General features: G+C 47.0%; 1 protein-coding gene across 1 annotated transcript; it reads left to right on the forward strand.

Moving 5' to 3' along the window:
- Positions 1-356: 356 nt before the first annotated feature.
- On the forward strand, positions 357-23820 carry PSMD9 (proteasome 26S subunit, non-ATPase 9). The gene is made up of 6 exons (XM_059040722.2): positions 357-656; positions 4697-4799; positions 9027-9238; positions 11774-11875; positions 23033-23121; positions 23443-23820. The coding sequence occupies exons 1-6, from the start codon at positions 519-521 to the stop codon at positions 23468-23470; spliced, it is 672 nt and encodes a 223-aa protein (XP_058896705.1). The 5' UTR covers positions 357-518; the 3' UTR covers positions 23471-23820.
- The last annotated feature ends 166 nt before the right edge of the window (positions 23821-23986 follow it).

Genomic DNA, 23986 nt, shown 5'->3' on the forward strand with positions numbered 1-23986 from the left:
CAGAGGAGTGAAGTAGTTTACCTAGGTCACTACTGGCAGTAAGAGGCAAGAGCCCAGATTTGAAACCAAGGTTGTAGGCTTTGTGAAGCATGGCATGAGGGATCTGACTATTTTGTAAACCCTCAAGCGCTGTGTAGATGCAGAGCTGAAATGGAGCGCCATGCGCAGTGCGCTGGTACATACATGCAGTAGGCGCTCAATACATAGCTAAATGAATGAGGAAAGAAAATGAATTAACTAGGAAGAGTTCATCATGTCCTGGTCGCGGCCAGCGCTTGGGTGGGACCGGGAATCCTTCCGTCTTTATACCTCCCCTACACGAGTCACCACAGGACCGCGTGTTCCCGCAGTGTGGGGCTTCCGGTGACCACGCCCCGCCGACAAACCACGCCCTTTGCTTTCCTGGCTCCCGCGAAAGGCCGCGGTGTTTTGGCCCGCGGGCGGAGCCGTAGGCATAGTCTCCTCGGGCGTCCGCGGCCGGGAAACCGGCCGTCCGGGCTCCCGGGCCGAGGTTCACGATGTCGGAGAAGGAAACGAGGCAGAGCGGAGGCTCCCCGGAAGCCAGCGGCGTGACTGTCAGCGACATACAGGAACTGATACGGCGCAAGGAGGAGATCGAGGCGCAAATCAAAGCCAATTATGACGTGTTGGAGAGCGTGAGTGTGGGCATGGGGCTCCCGGGCGGGCGTGGGAGGCGCCCGGAGGCCTTCCCGACCCGGACCTCAGACCCGGGGCAGGGACTGAGAGACCAGGGCGGTCTCCGCTTGAGCTCTCAGCTGTGGATCTCTCCCTCCCTGGGAGGCCCAAGGCGCCGCAATTGCGGCCTCTGTGGGCAGCGGGCAGTGAGGCAAATAACGTGAACAGCTGAGAACAATTAGAATTGATGTTCTAGCAGGTATTTGTGGAATTCTTGTTGGGTGCTGGGCGCAGTTGTTAAGCGCTTGACATTGGTTAACTCGTTTAATCCTCCCAACAACACTTTGAGGTGTGTTCTGTCATTTCCCCCATTTTTTTTAGGGATGGGGCAACAGAGGCATTACTTAAACCTGCCTCAAGTCACAGGGCCAATAAGTTTGCAGAGGCAGGGTGATAATCACCTCTATTATCAGTCCTTGTTGAACAATTACCAGATGTCCTGTGCTTTACTAACCACTTCACCTCAGAGCTTCTTAAGCTTTAGTGTGTATGCGAATCACCTGGAGAGCTTGTTAAAATTCAGATTCTGTTGGCGGACAGATGTGTGGGAGCAGCTACTGCATTTCTAGCAAATTCCCAGCGATGCTGATGGCACTGGTATAAGAACCCAGCTTTGAGTGACAGGAAAGGCTCGTTATCCTTATTGTATAAGGAGGAAACTGAGGCCCAGAGTGGGGCAAATCCTTGCCTAGGGTCAGGTAGGTTGGAAGTGGCGGTGGTGGGGCTAGCTCTTGAGTCTCTCTGGCTCCAAAACGGATACAGTTTTTCTTAATCCACCTAGTGAAAAACCACAGATCAATTTGCTGGGGAAGAGTAAATGAATTACATTCTATGTAGGGCGGATGGAATGCATTTTAGGTGATGGGAGTAAGATGAAGTATCATATGGAGGTCAGGGTACCATTTTACTGGGAGCTGACTATGTAACCTGAGGGGGACCGGTTTATGTATGTGTTATATCGTGGAATCCTCTCAACTACTCTGTGAAGTTGGTTTGTTATCCCGAGGTTCAGAAAGGGGAAGTCACTTGTTCAGAGTCACAGAGTGGGATTCAGATCTTATGCCTGTTGAACCCAGAATCTGTGCTTTCAAGTGTTGTGCCAGCAATTTCTCACACCTTAGTTACTTTGCTACTGCAGGCAGGATATGCTCTATCTGTATACCTCCTGTACTGTTACTCCCTTGATATTTTTCTTTAAGTTGCCTCACTTTTTTACTTAGTTTTATTTTTTATTTTTTTTTTGCGGTACGCGGGCCTCTCACTGCTGTGGCCCCTCCCGTCGCGGAGCACAGGCTCCGGACGCGCAGGCTCAGCGGCCATGGCTCACGGGCCCAGCCGCTCCGTGGCATGTGGGATCTTCCCGGACCGGGGCACGAACCCGTGTCCCCTGCATCGGCAGGCGGACTCTCAACCACTGCGCCACCTGGGAAGCCCTAGTTTTATTTTTAAAGGAAATCTTATAACTTCACAGCATATGAAAAAATGAGACTCTCTTTCCTTAAATATAAGATAAAAGTGTGTATCAAGGTGATCCATCCAACTCTCTGTCACCTGATAAATGGATAGCTGAAATGTGGTCTATCCATACAATGGGGTATTAGCCAATAAAAAAGAATGAAGTGCTGGCACATGGCTACAAAAGTGCATGAATCTTGAAAACATTATGCTAAGTGAAAGAAGTGCATCACAAAAAACCACACATTTTATAATTCCATTTATATAAAATATCCAGAATAGGTAAATCCATAGACAGAAGGTAGATTAGTAGTTACTAGGGGCTGAGGGGAGGGGGGAATGGGAGTGACTGCTAATGGGTCTTGGGTTTCTTTTTGGAGGGTGATGGAAATGTTCTAAAATTGCCTGTGGTGATGGTTTCATAACTCTGTGAATATTCTAAAAACCATTGAATTGTACACTTTAAATGGGTGGATTATATGGCGTATGAATTATATGTTGATAAAGCTGTTAAAAACAAAATGGAGAGGCCCAGAGATAACAAGTGATCTGGAGGTGATATAAAGACCAGCACCAAATGGAGACTTTCTCCCTGATTATTGAAGGGTTGAAGATAATTAGAAAGGGAATGGGTTATTTAATGCCCTGTGTGTGAGTTGCCAGTGGTGTGGGTCCCAACTTTGGAAAGCAGTGTCTGGTGTGGTATTGACTTGGAGAGGCCAGTCAACTCTTAGTCATCGTGGGCAGGCAGGAGGCAGATACAGATATTTAGCCCCTGGCACATTTATACTGTGTCTGTAGAGAGTCCTGTGCTAAGAGAGTATACGAGACCCCCTTCCCCGCAAACAGGAAACAGTAGGTGTAACCCAGAGACTTTCAGAGAGGAAGGGACAGACATGAATGGAATCCTTCCCCCATGTACACTTTCAGAGAGAAAGGTACTGACACGAATGGCATCCCTCCTGCTATCACGTGTGTGCACTAGGCACCTGGTCTCCGTGCTGATAATTACAGCCATCACTTATTACTTTCTATGTATATTAATTTCCTAGGGCCATCATAATGAATTACCACAGCTTGGTGGCTTAAAACAACAGAAATTTATTCTCTCACAGTTGTGGAGTCCGGAAGTGTGACATTAGGGTGTTGGCAGGTTTGATATTTTCTGGGCGCTCTGAGGGAGAATCCGTTCCATGCCTCTCTCCTAGATTCTGGTGGCTGCTGGCCTCCTTGGCTTGTGGCTGTATCACTCCAGTTCCTGCCTCTGTCTTCACATGGCCTTCTCTCTGTGGCTCTGTGTCCCAAATCTCCCCCTCCTTTCTTTTATCAGGATACCTATCATTGGATTTAGGGCCCACCTTAAATCTAGGATGATCTCTTCTGATCCTTCACTTAATTATATCTGCAAAGATCCTTTTTCCAAATAAGGTCACATTCACAGGTTCTGGGGTTTAGGACATGGACGTATCTTTTGGGGGCTGCTGCTCACCACTCTGTGAATGTGCCTGGCACTGTGCTAAGCACCCTACATAGGTTAGCTCGTTAATTCTCAGAACGGGTGGGAAGGGAGGTGAGTGCTGTTATTCCCATTTTATAATTGAAGAAGCTGAGGCCCGGAGAGGTGACCCTCTTAACCAAGGTCACCCACATCGTATGTGGCAGAACTGAGCTTGAAATCAAAGTGTGACTGAAAATCCCTGCTGTATGTCATATAACATGTTTCATTGCTTTTGTGCACCATGCTCTGACTTATGTAGGAAAAGACTTTAAAACATTGAAACAAGGGAATTCCCTGGTGGTCCAGTTAGGACTCCGTGCTTTCACTGCCAAGGGCCCAGGTTCATTCCCTGATCAGGGAACTAAGATTCCACAAGCCGCTCAGCACAGCCGAAAAAACAAACAAACATGAAAACAAATGTATTGCTTTCCATAGGGAATACATTGCCGTGGTCAAGATTCGAAACCTACAAAAGGATACATAATAGAAAGTCTCTCTCCCTCTGCTGTCCCCTGGCCTCCCCGTTCCTCTCCCCGATGGCAGCTGCGGTTCCAGTTCAGTGGTCCTTCCAGGGATGAAAAGCCTGTTTGAAGGCCCCTTTGCATCTCTTTTTATTTTCAGAAGAACCAAAGTCCTGCCTCAGCTGGGCGCTCTTTGGGGTTTTTACTCCCCTCCAGCTTCCAAGGCCACCAGCCAGGTGTCAGCTGCCCATAGGAAGGAGGGTTTGGAGGAGTGGAGGAAGAGGCTGGCCTTGGGGGTGATGCTCAAAGGAGTCTTTAGTTTTATCTGCACTGCTCTAACTTCAAAGAAGGAGAGTGGATTCATGCATTACTGGTGTTACGAAAAGTCAGTTAACAAATGGTGCCCACCAGAGAGAGCAGTCGTGAGAGGATGTGGGAAAGGACCTGGTCTGTGCCAAGTGATCAAATGTATGGCCGTTGTCGCTGCTGTCACCTTGATCATGACTGCAGAGGAAGAGAGTCTGGGGAAAGGGGCCCGAGGACTTCATACCTGGGAACTCTTTTTGACCTCCTTTCTTCCCTCCAGCAAAAAGGCATCGGGATGAGCGAGCCACTGGTGGACTGCGAGGGCTACCCCCGGGCAGACGTGGACCTGTACCAAGTCCGAACCGCGAGGCACAACATCGTCTGTGAGTGACCCTGTCTGGGGATGTTCCCCCGCCTTGCAGCGGGGGATGTTTAAGGCACACAGAGGAGTCGCCAGTGTTCCCTGCGATCCGCCTCCTTTGCTTCTGCCTTGACGGGATCATCTCATTGTCCCCATGGAGGGACTGAGAACTAAGGGAATGGCTTAGACTCTAGGGGTCTGTCTTTATGGTTTCATTTTTCATTTTGTTTTTAGGAACTTTGCTTCATTGCAGAAACTTTTATTGCAATAACAGCAGAAACCCACGTCAGATATTGCTTATGATCCCAATCAGATCAGTTACGTCTTAGGAAATATGTTTAGCTATTAATGATAGTGACCTAACTACGGTCACTCAAACAGAAAATAGCTGAGTCCCTCAGTAAAGACATTTGGAGGTAGGCAGTGCAGGGCTGGTCCTCAGAAACTCGGGCTCTGCCATCCTTAGGAAATTCATCCATCTTCAGGGTCACCATGTCCATGTTCCAGGCAGGAAGAAGGCAGGAAGGGCACAAGCTCCTGTGCCAGCTGGCACCCATCCTGTTAAGGGTCTGCCCTGCAAGCCACTCCCACCCCCTGCACCAATCTCTGCTTTCCTCTCATAGGCTCCTCTGCCTGCAAGAAATGTACCCCACGGTGGGCATGTTGCTATCCTAAATAAAATCTCTTATTTATGTGTGTGTATACGTATTGTACGTATGTATATACGTATGTATTTATTGTCAAGGAACAGAGAGAGTAGAGGTTGGGTAGTTTATTAGTCCTCTGTTTCTGCTGTAATAAATCGTCACAGACTTAGTGGTTTAAAACGTCACGAATTTATTATAGTTCTGGAAATGGGACATCCAAGTGGGTCTCACTGTACTAAAATCAAGGTGTCAGCAGGGCTGGGTTCCTTCCGGAGGCTCTAGGGAGAATCCATTTCCTTGTCTTTTCCGGCTTCTAGAAGCTGCCCACACTCCTTGACCCGCAGCCCCTTCCATCTTCAAAGCCAGCAGTCACACCTCTCCAGCTTCTGGGTTTGGCATCACATCTCTTTCTCTCCCTCTCCTGCCTCCCGCTTTCACTTAGAAAGACACTTGTGATTACGTTGGGCCCACCACCTGGATAATCCAGGACAGTCTCCCCATCTCAGGGCCCTTAACTTAATCACACCTGCAAAGCCCTCTTTGCCATGTAAAGTAGCACACGCACAGGTTCCGGGCATTTGGATGGGAACCTTTTTGGGGCCACTTTTCACGCTGCCACAGGTAGGCAACCAGCAGTCTCTACCACAAAGTCATATTAGAAGGGCATTTATCATCCACCTTTCTCCCTTAATGACTTCTATTTTACCTGTGAATCTTGACTCTATATACAGCGTGCTTTGGTCTAAGGTCAGGTTTCTCAGTGAGAGTACAGGTAGCCCTGGGGTGAGACACAGCTGAAGATGCCAAAGTTTCCTCAAAGCCACACTATGATCATAGGACTTCTTAGAGCTTCACTTTTCCTTGAAGATGTTGGCAAAAGAAGCATGCCATTTTAATATTAAAACAAATAGGAAGATACAGAGTAGGGAAAAACCGTGTTTTCCAGAGACAGACTGGAGGGAAATTTGGGGCTTTTGGCTAAACCCTTGGACGCCCCGGGGAAGCAGTCCACCTGCTCCCCAGTTAGGAGGATTCTGGGAGAAATTTGAGAAGCCCTAGCCCACAATGTGAGGGCGGGCACCGACTTATTTTTTTCCAAATGGTTGGCCTGATGTTACAACACCATTTAGTCTGTTCTTTCTCCGTTAATTTGAAACACTAACAATATTGCATATTAAATCTTTAGACGTGCTTATGTCCCTTTCTGGGCTTTTTGCTCTGTTCCATTGATCTCTCTTTTTGGGTGCTAATATCGTGCCATCTTAATGACTTTAATATATGTAAGAGTCTGTTTGAGCGATTCCTTATTGGTCTTCTTTTGAAAAACTATTCTCACAAGTTTATTTTAAAAATAGATTTAAAAAAATTTATTTATTATTTATTTTTGGCCGCGTTGGGTCTTTGTTGCTGCACGCGGGCTTTCTCTAGTTGCGGTGAGTGGGGCCTACTCTTCGTTGTGGTGCGCGGGCTTCTCATTGCAGTGGCTTTGGAGCTTGGGCTCTAGGCCTGCGGGCTTCAGTAGTTGTGGCTCTCGGGCTCTAGGGGCGCAGGATCGGTAGCTGTGGCTCGCAGGCTCTAGAGCACAGGCTCAGTAGTTGGGGCGCACAGGCTTAGTTGCTCCACGGCCTGTGGGATCTTCCTGGACCAGGGCTCAAATCCCTGTCCCCTGCATTGGCAGGCGAATTCTTACACTGTGCCACCAGGGAAGCCCTAAAAAATCAACTTTATTTTTTAGAACAGTTTTAGATTTACAGAAAAATTGGGAAAATAGCACAGAGAGGCCCCATATACTCTGTACCTAGTTTCCCCCATTACTAGCATCTTCCCTTAATACGTTGCATTGGTTATAATTGCAAGTTTGTTTTTTTGAAATGTACTTTGGAAACATTTTGTTCAAGGAAAAAATTTTTGTTTGAATTCTGATTAGAATTGCAGTATATGGTGTATGAAGTCATTCATTCCTTTACCTAGCAGCAGTTGCTTGAGACTTACTGTGTGCCAGGCCTCTCTGAAGGCTCTGGGGTCCTTGTGGAGCTTATCACCTGGGGGACCTTTTCTAGTCAGGGTAACCGTGTATTATACACTGACACCATTTTAAGTCTTCCTGCCCAGGTTTATGTCTTCATTTATTCAAGTCTGGGCTCCTTCTTGTGTCTGCACCAGTGGGTTCAGTGCTGGAGGCTCATAATGCCTGAGGGCCTCACCTGTTCTGCAAAGTGACAGGAGCAGAGGAACAAGGTCAGGTAGCCTTGCGTGCCCACAGGCCAAGGTGCCTGGAAAGTCGGAAAGTCTGTGGCCTATGGATGCGAGACGTGGATTGACAGGCAGTGCTGGTGTGTTCAGGCCTCTGGAACTCTTCACAGGGAACTGGCTTTTTTTTTTTTTTTTTTTTTTTTTTGATGTGGAACTTTTTAAAAAAAAATTTTTTTAAAGAAGATGTTGGGGGTAGGAATTAATTAATTAATTAATTAATTTTTGCTGTGTTGGGTCTTTGTTTCTGTGCAAGGGCTTTCTCTAGTTGTGGCAAGCGGGGGCCACTCTTTGTCGCAGTGCACGGGCCTCTCACTGTTTCGGCCTCTCTCGTTCTGGAGCACAGGCTCCAGACGCGCAGGCTCAGCGGCCATGGCTCACGGGCCCAGTTGCTCCGCGGCATGTGGGATCCTCCCAGACCGGGGCTCGAACCCGTGTCCCCTGCATCGGCAGGCGGATTCTCAACCACTGCGCCACCAGGGAAGCCCTGGACCATTTTTTTAAAGTCTTTATTTAATTTGTTACAATATTGCTTCTGTTTTATGTTTTGGTGTTTTGGCCACGAGGCATGTGGGATCTCAGCTCCCTGAGCAGGGATCAGACCTGCACCCCCTGCGTTGGAAGGTGAAGTCTTAACCACTGGACCACCAGGGATGTCCTAGGGAACTGGCTTGAATGAGGTGCTGAATCCAAAGCCGTAGAGGAAGTTGTCTTCAGGTTAAAAAAAAAAGTTAACCCAAATCCCAGCTACTCCGGTGGCCTGGCCTGCAGCGATGACTGACTTGACCCACACGGTCCTTCCCCACATCTTGAGTTGACCGCCAGCGCTGGGAAACCTCGGACGGTGTCACCCCCAGACTCCTGGTTTCCGGCTTTCCTCCCTGTTGCGCCTCTCAGACTGAATATCAGCAGTCACGTCTTGGTAGACTTGGCATCATTTTTTCTTCTAGAGGCGTGACGAGAACAGCGAAACCCTTCTTAGCCACAGCCTGCTTTACTTGCGTTGGCCCCGTGCGAGCGTTTGAGTTTGTGCCTTGGCTTCACCTGGCCGGTTCCCTCCTGCTCACCTTTCAGGTCTCAGCCGAAACGGTGTTGCCTTTGGGGCGCCTTCGCTGATCTCCTAGTCATCGAAGTCATCAGGTGTCACTGTAATCACTCGTCCCACAGCTGCTTTCCTTGCAGGACTGTGAGCTTCGTGAGGGCAGCCCCTCTGTCGTGTTCACAGATGGGTCCTCAGCTTCTAGCACAATGTCTGGCGTATACTAAGTGCTCGTTGAGTAGTCAGCGAATGAACGTGTGGGTCTTGTGTCCTCAGCTGTCTTCTCGGCCCCTGACACGGTGCTCTCCTCCAGGCTTACAGAATGACCACAAGGCGGTGATGAAGCAGGTGGAGGAGGCCCTGCACCAGCTGCATGCTCACGACAAGGAGAAGCAGGCCCGGGACCTGGCCGAGGCCCGCAAGGAGGCCGTGAGCCACGGCCTGGGCCACAGCCAGGGCCTCAGCCCTGCTCAGGCCTTCGCCACCGTGAACGGCGTCAGCCCCGGCTCCCCTGCCAGCATCGCAGTAAGCCAGGGCCTGGCCCCCTAAATCCACACCCCACGGGCGCCTTGGGGCGGGGTTGGGGGTGGGAGGCTGTGGACAGACAGACCCACACTCTCACCAGTGCAGCAGATGCCGATGAAGGCCCGCTGCAGCCCAGCAGGAGTCAGCCCCTGCTGCCCGCTCAACTAGCTGCAGAGAGGCCCCGGGACACAGGGTGAAGGTGATAGATGTCCCTGGAGAGGGAAAGAGGCTCTCTTCTTGGGGCCAGTTTTAGCTGGGCGTTGAGTAATGGACACGAGAATGACAACAATAGCTGCCACTTGCTGAGCCCTCACTTTGTACCATGTGTCCTGCCAAGTGAGTTATAGCTTACCTGCTGTCTTTAGAAAAGTTTTAACAGCTTTATTGGGATATAATTCACATACCATAACTTTAACCCTTTTAAGGTACATATATGATTCAGGAGCTTTTAGTGTATTAACAGTCAATTTTAGAATATTTTCATTATCCCGAAAAGAAACCCAGTGTCAATTCGCCATTATGCCTCAACCCCCCCATCCCCCCAGCCCCTGGCAACCACCGGTCTGCTTTCTGTCTCTCTGAATTTGCTTATTTGGACATTTCATATATACGTAAATGGAATCATACAATACGTGGTCCTCTGTGACTGGCTTCTTCCTCTAAGTATCATGTTCTCAAGGTCCAGCCATGTTGGAGCATGTATCTCAACTTCAATCCTTTATAAACTTTTTTTTTAATTTTATTTTTTATTAAAAAATTTTTTTTGGGCTTCCCTGGTGGCGCGGTGGTTGAGAGTCCGCCTGCCGATTCAGGGGACACGGGTTCGTGCCCCGGTCCGGGAGGATCCCACGTGCCGCTGAGCGGCTGGGCCCGTGAGCCATGGCCACTGAGCCTGCGTGTCTGGAGCCTGTGCTCCGCAACGGCAGAGGCCACGGTAGTGAGAGGCCCGCGTACCGCAAAAAAAAAAAAAAAAAAAAAAAAAAAAAATTTATTGGAGTATAGTTGATTTACAATGTTGTTTTAGTTTCAGGTGTACAGCAAAGTGAATCAGTTATACATATACACATGTACATATATCCACTTTTTTTCTTTTTTTTAAGAGTCTTTTCCCATGTAGGCCATTACAGAGTATTGAGTACAGTTCCCTGTGCTATATAGAAGGTTATTATTAGTTATCTATTTTATATATAGTAGTGTGTATATGTCAGTCCCAATGTCCCAATTTATCCCTTCCTCGTGTTCATTCTTTTTTACTGCTGAGTTTAATGTGCTGTCTGGATAGACCACGCTTTGTTTATCCATTCCTCAGTTTCCATTTTTTGGCCATTTTGAATAATGCTACCGTGAACATGATGTACAAATTTTTATGTGTACCTGCATTTTTTGTTGTTGTTGTTGTTCAGCCTTAGTCTAGTTTTTGTTTTTGTTTGTTTTTTTTTTTTTTGCGGTACGCGGGCCTCTCACTGCTGTGGCCTCTCCCGTTGCGGAGCACAGGCTCCGGACGCGCAGGCTCAGCGCCCACGGCTCACGGGCCCAGCCGCTCCGCGGCATGTGGGATCTTCCCGGACCGGGGCACGAACCCGAGTCCCCTGCATCGGCAGGCGGACTCTCAACCACTACGCCACCAGGGAAGCCCAGTCTAGTCTTTTTTTGAATTTTATTTTGTTTATTTATTATTTATACAGCAGGTTCTTCTTAGTTATCCATTTTATACTTATTAGTGGATACATGTCAATCCCAATCTCCCAATTCATTGCACCATCCCCCACCACTTTCCCCCCTTGGTGTATGTGGACCTGCATGTAATATTTAATCCCACAGCCGTTCTCTGGGGTAGGTACTAATCTACCCCATTTCACCCATGAGGAAAAGCCTCAAAGACCTGAAGTACCTCGTGCCAGGACGTGCAGCTTCTGGAAGGTGGACCTGGGTCCTGCTAGTCGTCTTTAGTGATCACAAGACTGCAGGTTACACACAAGCTCTGTTTTATTCACCACTGTGTGCACAGCGTCTGGCACAGAGCTGCCGTCCGCCTGCGACGAGTGTTTGTTGCAGGGGTGGGTGAATTGTGGTCTGAGCTCTTAGAGTGACAGAATCACTCCAGTCCTGGGTCAGTGTGGTGCCCGTGGCTGCTTGCCTGGGGGCTTTTAGGGCCAGTGCGTCTAAATTCGGACCCCTGAACAAAATAGGCCAGATGGGCCTGCCCCTACTTGCCCCCAAACCTGGGTCAGGACCCCAGAGAGCTTTTCCCCATTTTCCTCCAGGCCTATACAACTGGCAGCTTTTCTCAGACACTGGGCAGACCTGGCCACCTTTTATTAGATCTGCCCCTGGAGGAACCCCCGGAGGAGGTGGCCCAATTATCCACTGCCCCTCCCTGCCCTGTGTATCTAAATCCCAGCCTCTTTGCATCGCGCCTGCTGTTCTCCCCTGTAGAAAACACGCTTATTAAATTGGGAACGTATGGGAGGGTAAAGAACACCAGAAGAACATTTAACCTCTAGCCTGATTTTCTGTTTTCCCTTCTCTCTTTAGGGTCTGCAAGTAGATGACGAGATAGTGGAGTTCGGCTCTGTGAACACCCAAAACTTCCAGTCGCTGCAGAACATTGGCAGTGTGGTTCAGCACAGTGAGGGGGTGAGTTGGAGGTATCACGTGACACCTGACCGGTAACCCTGGAATTGCCGGGGCCAGGAAACGTGGCTGGGGCCTTGGACGGGTGCCCTCAGAGTGCTGTTTCTCAGGCACAGTCCCCGCTCGGGGCCTTCACATTTGCTCTTCTCTGTGCCTAGAATGCTAATCTTCTTCCCTTACCCCCTCACCTTCCTTCCTTCCCTCCCTCCTCTTGTACAAATGCCACCTTCTCAGTGAGGCCTCTCCAGCCACCCTGTCTAAAATAGCCCTCTCCTGCTTCCTATCCCCGTTTTCATTTAACAAGGCTTCTTAGAGATCTTTTCATCTGGGTGCACGCCTCGCTCTTTTTCACTGCTGCATTTAACAAGGCTTCTTAGGGACCTTTTCATCTGGGCGCACACCTCGCTCTTTTTCACTGCTGCATTTAACAAGGCTTCTTAGAGATCTTTCCATCTGGGTGCACTCCTCACTCTTTTTCACTGCTGCATAGTACTCCGTGGTATGAATGGATCGACGTTTGTCCACCCCCTGCTTTATCAGTGGACGTCTTGTTCGTTTCCAGTTTTATGCCAGTGTGAATAGTCATGCATACTTGTTCACAGCTGTGCACACCTGGAAGTAGAATTACAAGCTCTCAGCAAATGCACACTTAAGATTTTTATAGGTAATTTGAAAAAGTTTTACGAATTTGTACCCTGACCAACAGTACGTGAGTCCAGTCGTCCCTCAATATCCACGGGGGATTGGTTTCAGGACCAGTGCAGATACCAGAATCTGTAGATGCTCAAGTCCTGTGGTTGGCCCTCCGTATCCACGGATTGTACAGTACTGTATTTATTGAAAAAAATTCACATGTAAGCAAACCTAAGCAGTTCAAACCCATGTTGTTCAAGGGTCAACTGTGTATCGTATCATCAGCAGTACTCTATTATTGATCTTTTAATAACTTTGCTAAAATGCCGTCTTGTTTTAATTTGTATTTTCCTGATTATCAGTGAGATTGAGTACCATTTCTATGAATTGTCTGTTAGTCTTTTTTCCCACTTATTTTCTATTGGGTTATTTGTCCTTTTTAAAAATTGATTTGTAGGAACTCTTTCTATATTCTATATATTAAATCTTTGCCTGTTTACACATTGCATATGTCTCTCCTGATTAGCTCCTTTTCTTTTAACTTTCTTTATGGTAGCTTTGATTACTTGAAAGTTTTTTTTTTTTTTTTTTTTCTTGAAAGTTTTTTTTTTAATTCACTTAGATATCCATTTTGTTAAATTTATTAATATTACAGGGCTCTTTGCTGCCAAAACCATACCTGAGGATTAAAATAAAGGGATACAGTACAGTGCATAATAGTGTAGTACTGTTCAAACGGTAGTATATTATAACTTGAGTTGTGTGCCTTTTGATAATTTCATTCCTTAAAGATATAATGAAAGTTGAAATTCAAAATAGGCTGCAGCCTTCTAGTTTCTGGCAGAATATGCCATTAAAAAACACTTCCACGTAACCATCCCATCTTGTTTCTCAGTATTGTAACCCCGACAACACTTTTTTTGGCAAAGATCCATACTTTGCAGGAGAAATATGGGGCTCAAAGTCCAGAGAAGTTACTGAAGTTTTTGGTTCCCAAACGAAATCTTCAGTTCAACCAACAGTTCCTGGTTTGTCTTGCACCCACTCCGCCCCCTCCTGGCCGCGCTGCTCACCCGTGTGTAACTCATCAGAAGGCAGGCATCGGGCCAAGAAACAGTTGGCCAGCGTTGGCGCCCTGCTAGAGATCAGGTCCTCGTTTCTGCGCTGACGGACACCTTCATCAAGTCTGTACTTATGTGGAAGTTTAGAATTTTGATTTTGTCAAATTCATTTTTGACTTGAAAATCCGTTTTTTGCTTTATGGCTTTGGCATTTTGTGTCTTCTCAAAGAAATTCTTCTAGTACTTTTGTCTTTAGCTTATCTTTAATCCATCTGGAATGTATCTTTTATTATTTATTTATTTATTTATTTATTTATTTATTTTGGCCACACCATGCAGCTTGCAGGATCTTAGTTCCCTGACCAGGGATCAAACCTGGGCCCCCTACAGTGGAAGCTCAGAGTCCTAACACATGGACTGCCAGGGAATTCCCTATTATTGTTTTTTATAACAGTTTAATTGACGTATAATTCACATAACTTGTAGGTCATCCATTTAAAGTGCATAATCCAGTCATTTTTAGTCTGTTCATAGAGTTGTGCAACCATCACCACAATCAATTTTAGAACATTTTCATCACCTCAAAAAGCCTTGTACCTATGAGCAGTCACTCCCTATTCCCCCCATATATACCAGCCCCTGGCAACCACTAAACTACTTTCTGCCTCTATGGACTTGCTTATTTTGGACATGTCATATAAATGGGATCATACAATATGTGGTATTTTATGACTACTTTCACTTAGCATAGTGTTTTCAGGGTTCATCCGTGTTGTAGCATGTGTCAGGAACTCATTTGTTTTTTTAAAAATAAATTTATTTATTTTTGGCTGCGTCGTGACTTCCTTGCTGTGCGCGGGCTTTCTCTAGTTGCGGCGAGCGAGGACTACTCTTCGTTGCGGTGTGCAGGCTTCTTATTGCGGTGGCTTCTCTTGTTGCAGAGCATGGGCTCTAGGCGTGAAAGCTAAAGTAGTTGTGGCATGGGGGCTCAGTAGTTGTGGCTCGCGGGCTCTAGAGTGCAGGCTCAATAGTTGTGGCGCACAGGCTTAGTTGCTCCACGGCATGTGCGATCTTCCTGGACCAGGGCTCCATCCCGTGTCCCCTGCATTGGCAGGCAGATTCTTTTTTTTTTTTTTTTTTTTTGTGGTATGCGGGCCTCACTGTTGTGGCCTCTCCCGTTGCGGAGCACAGGCTCCGGACGCACAAGCTCAGCGGCCACGGCTCACGGGCCCAGCCGCTCCGCGGCATGTGGGATCCTCCCGGACCGGGGCACGAACCCGTGTCCCCTGCATCGGCAGGCGGACTCTCAACCACTGCGCCACCAGGGAAGCCCGGCAGGCAGATTCTTAATCACTGCGCCACCAGGGAATCCCAGGACTTCATTCTTTTTTATGACCGAATAATATCCCATTGTATGGATAGATATATTTTATTTATCCATTCATCAGTTGATGAATATGTAGATTGTTTCCACTTTTTCGCTATTATTATAGAATAACATTTGTGTGCACATTCTATGTAAGTTTGTGTGTAGTCATACGTTTTCATTTCTCTTGGGTTTATAGCTCATCTGAAATTAGTTTTCTGAATGGTGTGAGGCAGGGCACCAAACTTAATTTTTTTCCCCAAATGGACAGTAGTTGTCCCAACACCATTTATTGAAAAGTTAGTACTTTATCCACTCATTTATACTGCCACCTCTGTTATGTAATTCTTTTTTTAAAAAATAAATTTATTTATTTTATTTATTTATTTTTGGCTATGTTGGGTGTTCACTGCTGGGCGCGGGCTTCCCCTAGTTGCGGCGAGCGGGGGCTACTCTCCGTTGCGGTGCACAGGCTTCTCATTGCGGTGGCCTCTCCCGTCGCGGAGCACAGGCTCTAGGCACGCGGGCCGCAGCAGTTGTGGCACGTGGGCTCAGCAGTTGTGGCACGCAGGCTCTAGAGCGCAGGCTCAGCAGTTGTGGTGCACGGGCCCAGCTGCTCCGCGGCATGTGGGATCCTCCTGGACCAGGGCTCGAAGCCGTGTCCCCCTGCATTGGCAGGCGGACTCCCAACCACTGTGCCACCAAGGAAGCTCTGTTATTATAATTCTTATGTGTGCGATTCTTTATTCTGTTTCTTTGGTCTGTTTGTTCGGAGCCTTTCTGGGTTCCCCAGAACAAATCCAGGGCTTTGTTCCTGCTCTGCTTTCCTTTAACCCCTGGCCAAAAAGAGTGTATTATTGGTGAGTGAGAAATCACCCCAGAGCTTTAGCAGCTTGAAGCATCAAGCATTTATTATCTCATACAGTTTGGGGGGGTCAGGCAGTGTCCAGGAGCCGTGTATCCGGGTGGTTTGGGCTCAGGGTCTCTCATGAGGTTGTGGTCAAGATATAAGTGGAGGCTGTAGTCATCTGAGGGCTTGACTGAGGTTAGAGAATCTGTTTCCAAGATCCCTCATTCACATGGCTGTTGGCAGGAGGCTTCAGTTCCTCATCACAAGGGCCTCTCCACAGTGCTGCTTGAGTGCCCCACAGCGTGGTGGCTGACCTCCCCAAGAATGGGCGGTCCAGGTGAGAGCAGAGAGGAGTCAGCAGCACCTGCTCTGACTCAGTCTCTGAAGATTCACACTCTCACTTCCACTTTATTTGTTAGAAGCGACGAAGTCCAGCCTACACTCAAAGGGAAGGGAATTAGGCTTTAGCTGTAGAAGGAAGGAATTTCAAAGAATTTATCCCTGTGGCATGGTACCTTTGTTACCTCTTTACTGTCCCATCATCATTTTAGTGAGATTTCTAGAGATGATGCAGATGTACGTTCATTCTGTTTCGTTTACCCAAAGTCTCTGTTTTTCACTCCTTCCCCCCCCCCCCCAGCTTGCTAGTGTGTCATAGTTTACTCACATCTCTTGGGTACCTTGCTGCACATACTTTTAAACTTTGTAGTTGTCTGGGCTCATTGTTAGTGGTTTGCTTTGTAAATACGTCTTCTTTTTTTTTTCTTTCCTGATAGAGGTAATACATACACATGGTAAAAACAGAACCAAAGAACATGGAATGAAAAACCTCCCTCTCCTCCAGGTGCATTTCCTGTCGTCCAAAGGCAGCCACTTTCCAAATGTGTGTCCTTCATACATCAGCACACAGAGCTACTGGTTGCTTTCATTAAGGCCTAATTGACCCACAGCAACATTGCCCCTTTTCAGTGTCCAGTGCTGTGAATTTTGTCAACTGTATGTAGTTATGTAAATGTCACCACATGAAGATACGGAGCAGTTCTACAGCCCGAAATGACCTCATGCTTTTGTAGTTAAGCCCTCCCTGCACTCCCACCCCCCCGGAAATCACTGGTCTGTGCTGTAGCTTTACCTTTTCCAGAATGTCACATAAATGAAACCGCAGAGTATAAAGCCCCTTCAGTCTGGCTACTTTCAGCCAGTGTCGTGAATCGGCCGTTGTTCCACGTCGTCACGTGCCTCTGCAGTTCACGCCTTTTCACTGCTGAGTGGTGCTCCGCTGCGTAAGGAGCCCCAGCCTCTTCATCCATTTCCCAGCGTGGGGCGTTTAGGTGGTTTTCCAGTTTTTGGTGATTACTCATAATAGCTCCTGGTTGTTAATTTGTCTTTTCCAGTTAAATATATTCTTAGGCTCTTTATAGGCCTATAAATCCTTTTTTAAAAAAAACTGAGGTATAACTGACAAATAACACGATACTAGTTTCAGGTGTACAACATAGTAATTCAGTATTTGCATATATTGGGAAATGATTGCCACCGTAAGGCTAGTTAACATCTCACCGTACATAGTTACACGTTTTTTTCTTGTGGTGAAGACTTTGAAGATTTACTCTCTCGCCACTGGCAGATATGCATCGAGCATTACGGGATGGCACAGTGCACAGCGTGGTGACTGTAGAGTTAATAATACCGTCTAAGGCTTTCCTCACAAAAGTAGTCACTGAACGTTTTCCAACAACAGAACCTTTTCTTCAAGTGCAATTTCCTGGGGAACTCCAATATATCAAACAGATAAAAGCTGAGCCGCTGGGATAAGCTAGAGGGGATGGGGGGACCTCACGCCCTCAGGGCCCTGGGTGCACCTGGAACCAGAGCCCAGCTTGAGAATCAGGGGTCTGGGTTTCCATGGTCTCTGCTCTGTGAATTTAAAAAAAGTTTTTTAAAACCCCACAGCATTCTATTGTTAGACTTTTAGGTACTTTCCAATTTTATGGGAACCTGAAAATTAACACTCTTGCAGACAAATCTCTGTTTCTTTAGATAATTTTCTAAAGGTGAGTTTCTGGAATGCATGTATTTTCAAAGGAAAAAAACCTTAAATTAAAATAATTTTTCTTTATTATAAAAATAATGTGTATTTGGGCTTCCCTGGTGGCGCAGTGGTTGAGAGCCCGCCTGCCGATGTAGGGGACACGGGTTCGTGCCCCGGTCCGGGAAGATCCCACATGCCGCGGAGCGGCTGGGCCACTGAGCCTGCGCGTCCGGAGCCTGTGCTCCGCAGCGGGAGAGGCCACAGCAGTGAGAGGCCTGCATACCACACACACACACACACAAATTGTATTTTATTCAGCCATAAAAAGGATTGGTGTACAAATATGCTATAAGATTAATGAACCTTCAAAGGATTTCTGGTAAGTGAAAGAAGCCAAACAGAAAGGGCCACATATTTTATTTATTTAAATTTATTTATTTTATTTATTTAGTTTTGTCTGTGTTGGGTCTTCATTGCTACACATGGGCTTTCTCTAGTTGTGGTGAGCAGGGGCTACTCTTTGCTGCGGTGCACGGGCTTCTCATTGCGGTGGTTTCTCTTGTTGCGGAGCACATGTGGGCTTCAGTAGTGTGGCATGCGGGCTCAGTAGTTGTGGCTCACGGGCTCTAGAGTGCAGGCTCAGTAGTTGTGGTGCACGGGCTTAGTTGCTGTGCGGCACATGGGATCTTCACTGACCAGGGATTGAACCCATGTCCCCTGCATTGGCAGGCGGATTCTTAACCACTGTGCCACCAGGGAAGTCCCAGAAAGGGCCACATATTTTAGAATTCCGAAATGTCCGGAATAGGCAAATGCACAGAAAGCAGAGACAGTAAGCAGATTGGTGGTTGCCAGGGGCTGGGGGAGGAGGGAATGGGGAGTGACTGCTAATGGGTGTGGGGTTTCTTTTTGGGTGATGGAAATGCTCTGAAATTAGTTAGTGGTGATGGTTGGACAAGTCTCTGAATTATATACTTTAAAATGGTGAATTTATTGTATGTGAATTATATTTCAATAATAAAAATAATGTGTTCTTATTGTGAAAAAAAAATCACACAACGCGAACGTATTTCAAGTAAGAATAAAAGTCCTGGATTTCTCCCTCCCTTGTGGTACCTCCCCTGCTCTGAGTCCTGGGCAAGGTGCAGGCGCTACAACAGGGAACAAAACAGGTCAACCAAGGGTCCGCAGGAACATTTTGGTGGGGGAGATGAGCCTTAATCAAATAATCACAGATGTGTAATTGTGCACTCCAATGAGTGCTCTGAAGGGACAGTTCAAGGGGGCTAGGAGAGCAAATAGTGGGGTTCTGATGTAGTTTGGGGTTGAAGCAGAGTGTTCCTGAAGACGTGGCCTCTAAGTGTATTGAAGTTTATCAAGACCGGCAGGGGGAGGAGCGGGGGGAGGAGCAGGGGGAGGAGCGGGAGAGGAGCGGGGGGCGGAGCAGGGGGAGGAGCGGGGGGTGGAGCGGGGGGAGGAGCAGGGGGAGGAGCGGGGGAGGAGCAGGGGGAGGAGCAGGGGGAGGAGCCCTCCAGCAGAGTCAAGGCCCTGAGGTGAGAGGATCAGAGAAAGCTGATTGGAACCCAGAGCAAGGAAGAGGGGGAGAGAGGAGGAGGCAGGGCCCTTCTTCATTGTTCCTGAGCAGCAGTAGAGAGCCGTGCACGCTTCCAAGCTGGAGAATAACAGCTGTAAGCAGCTTCGTGCCTTGAAAAGGTTTCTCCAGAGGCCACGTAGAGAGCTGATCGGAGGGCTGACAGTTTTAGCAGCCAGGTCAAGAGATGATGGTGCCTTTGACGAATGGGCTGCAGGTGCAAGTGGGCAAATCAGAAAGACGTTTAGGGTGTGCCGTAGGTGGAAACCTTCTGGATTCCGAGTGCTCCCAGGGCCATCATTTCCAGAACTGGAAGCACATCAGTGAGGCTCTCACACTTTTTCTGGGTGCGGGTGTGTATGTCTACAGTGATTGCTTTTTGAAAAAGAAGTCACAAATAAGACCTGCTCTATGTACTGTTCTGGATGTTTCCCCCTTTGAAGGGATTTCCATGCTGATACACGTGTATCGGTACACATGTACCATACTCCCTGGCTTGGTTTCTCATCGTTCGTTTAACCAGCCCCCCATCCTGGATATTTAGGCCATTGCCAGTATTTGGCCACCGCAAACAGTGGCGTCGTGAATATTCTTGTCTAGCGTGAGGGTTTCTGTCAGAGAGATTTCTAGCAGTGGAATTACTGGGTCAAAGGCAATGCACATTTACTGATTTGGCAGGTGTCGTCGCGGTGTGCGCCCAGAAGCTTGCGTTAGTTCGCGTTCTCTCCAGTAGCGTGAGTGCTTCTTTCTTGACCCCTCCCCACCTGTGTTATTGTCAGTCTTTTATTCTGTGACAATCCAGGTGAAAAATGGCATCTTTTTTTGTTTTTCATCATGCTTTATTTTTTCTGATTCAGAGATCCCATTGATAGATCTGCCTTAATTTTTTAAAATTATGGTAAAATATACATAACACAGAATTTACCATTTTTCAGTGGCATTAAGTACCTTCATGTTGCTCGGCAGCCATCTCCACCACCGCCTCTAGAACTTTTTCATCTTCCCCAACTGAAACTCTACCCATTAAACACGAGCTACTCATTCCCACCTCCCCAAGGTTCTGGCAACCACTAATCCGCTCTCTGTCTCTATGAATGTGACTGCTCTATAGACAGCCCTCTAAGTGGGATCATACTATATTGGTCCTTCTGTGACTCATGTGTTTCACTTAGCATAACGTCTTCATGGTCCATCCAGGTTGTTACATGTGTCAGAATTTCCTTTTTAAGGCTGAATAATAGGGACTTCCCTGGTGGCACGGTGATTGGGCGTCTGCCTGCCAACGCAGGGGACCTGGGTTCGAGCCCTGGTCCGGGAACATCCCCCATGCCGGCTACTGAGCCCGCGTGCTACAACTATCGAAGCCTGCACACCTAGAACCCGTGCTCCACAGCAAGAGAAGCTAACGCAATGAGAAGCCCGCGCACCGCAACGAGGAGTAGCTCCCGCTCACCACAGCTGGAGAAAGCCTGCGTGCAGCAACGAAGACCCAATGCAGCCCAAAATAAATAAACTTATATTAAAAAAAAAAAAGGCTGAATAATATTCTGCTGTGTGTATATACTACATTTTGTTTATCCTATAATCCATTGATGGCCACTTGGGTTGCTTCTACCTTTTGGCTATAATGCTATTCACCATTTTGGTGAATAATGCTACTATGAAATGGGTATACAAATACCTGTTTGAGCCCCTGCTTTCAGTTCTTTGGGTATATACCCATATGTTTAATTGCAGGTTGATATGGTTATTCTATTTTCAGTTTCTTTAAAAAAATATTTATTTATTTTGTGTGTGCTGGGTCTTTGTTGCTGTGTGCGGGCTTTCTCTAGTTGTGGCGAGCAGGGGCTACTCTTCATTGCAGTTTTTTTTTCTTTATTTTTTTTTTTAAATAATAGCCATCCTAATGGGTATAAGGTGACATCTCATTGTGGTTTTAATTTGCATTTCTCTAATGATGAGTGATGTAGGCCATGTATTCATGTGCTTATTGGCCATTTGTATATCTTTTTTGGAGAATTGTTTAAGTTCTTTGCTCTTTTTTTAATTGAGTTGTTTGTTGTTGCTGTTGAATTCTTTATATATTCTGGATATTAATCCCTTATCACATATATGATTTGCAGATATTTTCTCCCATTCTGTGCGTTGCTTTTTCACTATGTTGACAGTGTCCTTTGCTGTACAGAAGTTTTTAAATTTGATGAATCTTGTTTTAATTTGTAATTTTCTTTGGTATATATTGTACCTACTTTATTTTTTTTGTTAAGGTAATACATACGCATAGTAAAGAAGAAATAATGGTACAGAAAGATATAAAAGTAAATGTCTTCTTCTCTGATTCCAAACTGCTAGTGCTTCTTTCTGGAAGTAACCACTGTTAACAGTATATCTTCCAGAAAACTTTGTATGCACCAAGCAACACATGTCTATTTATTTATTTAGATTAATTAATTAATTAGTATTATTATTTTTGGCTGCATTGGGTCTTTGTTGCTTCACGCTGGCTTCCTCTAGTTGCAGCGAATGGGGGCTGCTCTTTGTTGCAGTGCGCGGGCTTCTCATTGCATTGGCTTCTCTTGTTGCAGAGCATGGGCTCTAGGTGTGCAGGCTTCAGTAGTTGTAGCACGCGGGCTCAGTAGCTCTGCAGCATGTGGGATGTTCCCGGACCAGGGCTCGAACCCATGTTCCCTGCATTGGCAGGAGGATTCTTAACCACTGCACCACCAGGGAAGTCCTATGTCTATTTATTTATTTATTGAATTTTTAGAGCTTTTATTATTTATTTTTAAATTATTATTATTTTTAAATTGAAGTATACTTGATTTCCAACACATATGACCTTTTAGGACATATATTCAAATGGATTCATACTTTGCTGGTTTGGTTTTGTTTTTACTAAACAAACTGCTGTTCACTATACTGTATTTGAACAATACCTTATTGAGGGATATTTTGGGTGTTTTCAGTTTTTGAAATTTATAAACAGTCCTGGGGTAAATGCTTTGTTCATATATCATCTTGTACTTTTGCAGAATATATCTTATATGGACCTTTGTGGGGGTTTTTTGCGGTACGCGGGCCTCTCACTGCTGTGGCCTCTCCCGTTGCGGAGCACAGGCTCCAGACGCGCAGGCTCAGCGGCCATGGCTCACGGGCCCAGCCGCTCCGCGGCATGTGGGATCTTCCCGGACCGGGGCACGAACCCGCGTCCCCTGCATCGGCAGGCGGACCCCCAACCACTGCGCCACCAGGGAAGCCCTTATATGCACCTTTTAAAGATGCTTTGTTGTTGCTGGGGGAAGTTGTGCTCCTCCAGGAAGACGGTACCAAATCTGTAGCCCCACTGCTGCCCCCAGGGTGCCGCATCCTCCACATTCTCACCAGTTGTAGGAATTACGCCTAAAATAAGCATCCTTACTACCAGTCTGGTGGGTGGGACTTGCCCGGAGGTCCAGTGCTTAAGACTCCATGCCTCCACTGCAGGAGGTGTGGGTTTGATCCCTGGTGGGGGAACTAAGATCCCACCTGCCGCACGGCCAAAAAAAAAAGGACAGCATCTCAGCATTCTAGCCTGAATCTCTTTGAGCTAAGGAGGTTGAACATAAAATGAGCTCATTTTCCTTTCAGAAGCCCCTGAATGTGACAGTGATCCGCAGAGGGGAGAAATACCAGCTTAGACTCGTGCCAACACGCTGGGCGGGAAAAGGACTGCTGGGGTAAAGTATCCGTGTCCGTTCATTCACACTGCAGCGCGCACCGAATGTTTGCTAGACACAAAGCTGCGGGCAGGAGGTGGGGTCGTTGGGAAGTGAAGGGAATTTCCAGACTGCCTGTAGCAACTCATGATAAATCCTTGTGGCGGGAATGAGATTCCAGGTATGGAGGTGGAGGGAGCCCTGGTCGCTCTGGTTCTTTTATTAACTGGACGTTTGCCTTGAAAGAATGAAAGCACGTAGGTGAAAAGCTCAGGACGGCTCACTTCTGATCTTCCTGAATGGAGCCACCAGACTTACACTGTTCCTTTTTTTTCCTTCCAGCTGCAACATTATTCCTTTGCAAAGATGATTGTCCCCGGGGAACAGGAACAGGAAAGCATATCCCCTTGCCCCAGACTTGGGTCTAGTGGGCATTTCCTCCTTCTCTTCTCTTGCTGAAGCTCAAGGATCTGGAAGAGGCCAGGAGCCTGGACTTCCAGGTGTTGGAAACGCTGTGCCTCGCAGTATGATCTCTGGGGATTAACGCATCGTTAAAAACTCGATTTGTGTTTAGCATCTTTTGCAATTAGGCCACGGCCCTAGATGGGAGTCCTCTGGATTGTGAGCAAGCGGGTGGGAGCTATTCTGGCAGGTGCTGATGTGACTTTGTTCTTCTAGAAATTTTGTTTTTTCCCCCCAAATAAACAGTTTTACAGTGTTGATATGAGCATGTTATCACCCCAACTGAATTTCCTATGAACTTCTCAAACCAAAGCTCAGATGGGAGTTAGATCAACCTCATAGAAAGTTGGGCAGAACAAACTAACAGTTGCACTGAAGTCAAGATTTGACCAACAGCGTCTCTTTAGTGAATGGGGGTTCCAGA

The sequence above is a fragment of the Kogia breviceps genome, chromosome 15 (assembly GCF_026419965.1).
Source record: "Kogia breviceps isolate mKogBre1 chromosome 15, mKogBre1 haplotype 1, whole genome shotgun sequence".
Classification (NCBI taxonomy): domain Eukaryota; kingdom Metazoa; phylum Chordata; class Mammalia; order Artiodactyla; family Physeteridae; genus Kogia; species Kogia breviceps.

Coding starts and splice junctions, on each gene's coding strand:
- PSMD9 (XM_059040722.2), top strand. CDS start 519: ATGTCGGAGAAGGAAACGAGGCAGAGCGGAGGCTCCCCGGAAGCCAGC. Junction 657..4,696: donor ATTATGACGTGTTGGAGAGC/GTGAGTGTGGGC, acceptor TCTTCCCTCCAG/CAAAAAGGCATCGGGATGAG. Junction 11,876..23,032: donor TGGTTCAGCACAGTGAGGGG/GTGAGTTGGAGG, acceptor TTTTCCTTTCAG/AAGCCCCTGAATGTGACAGT.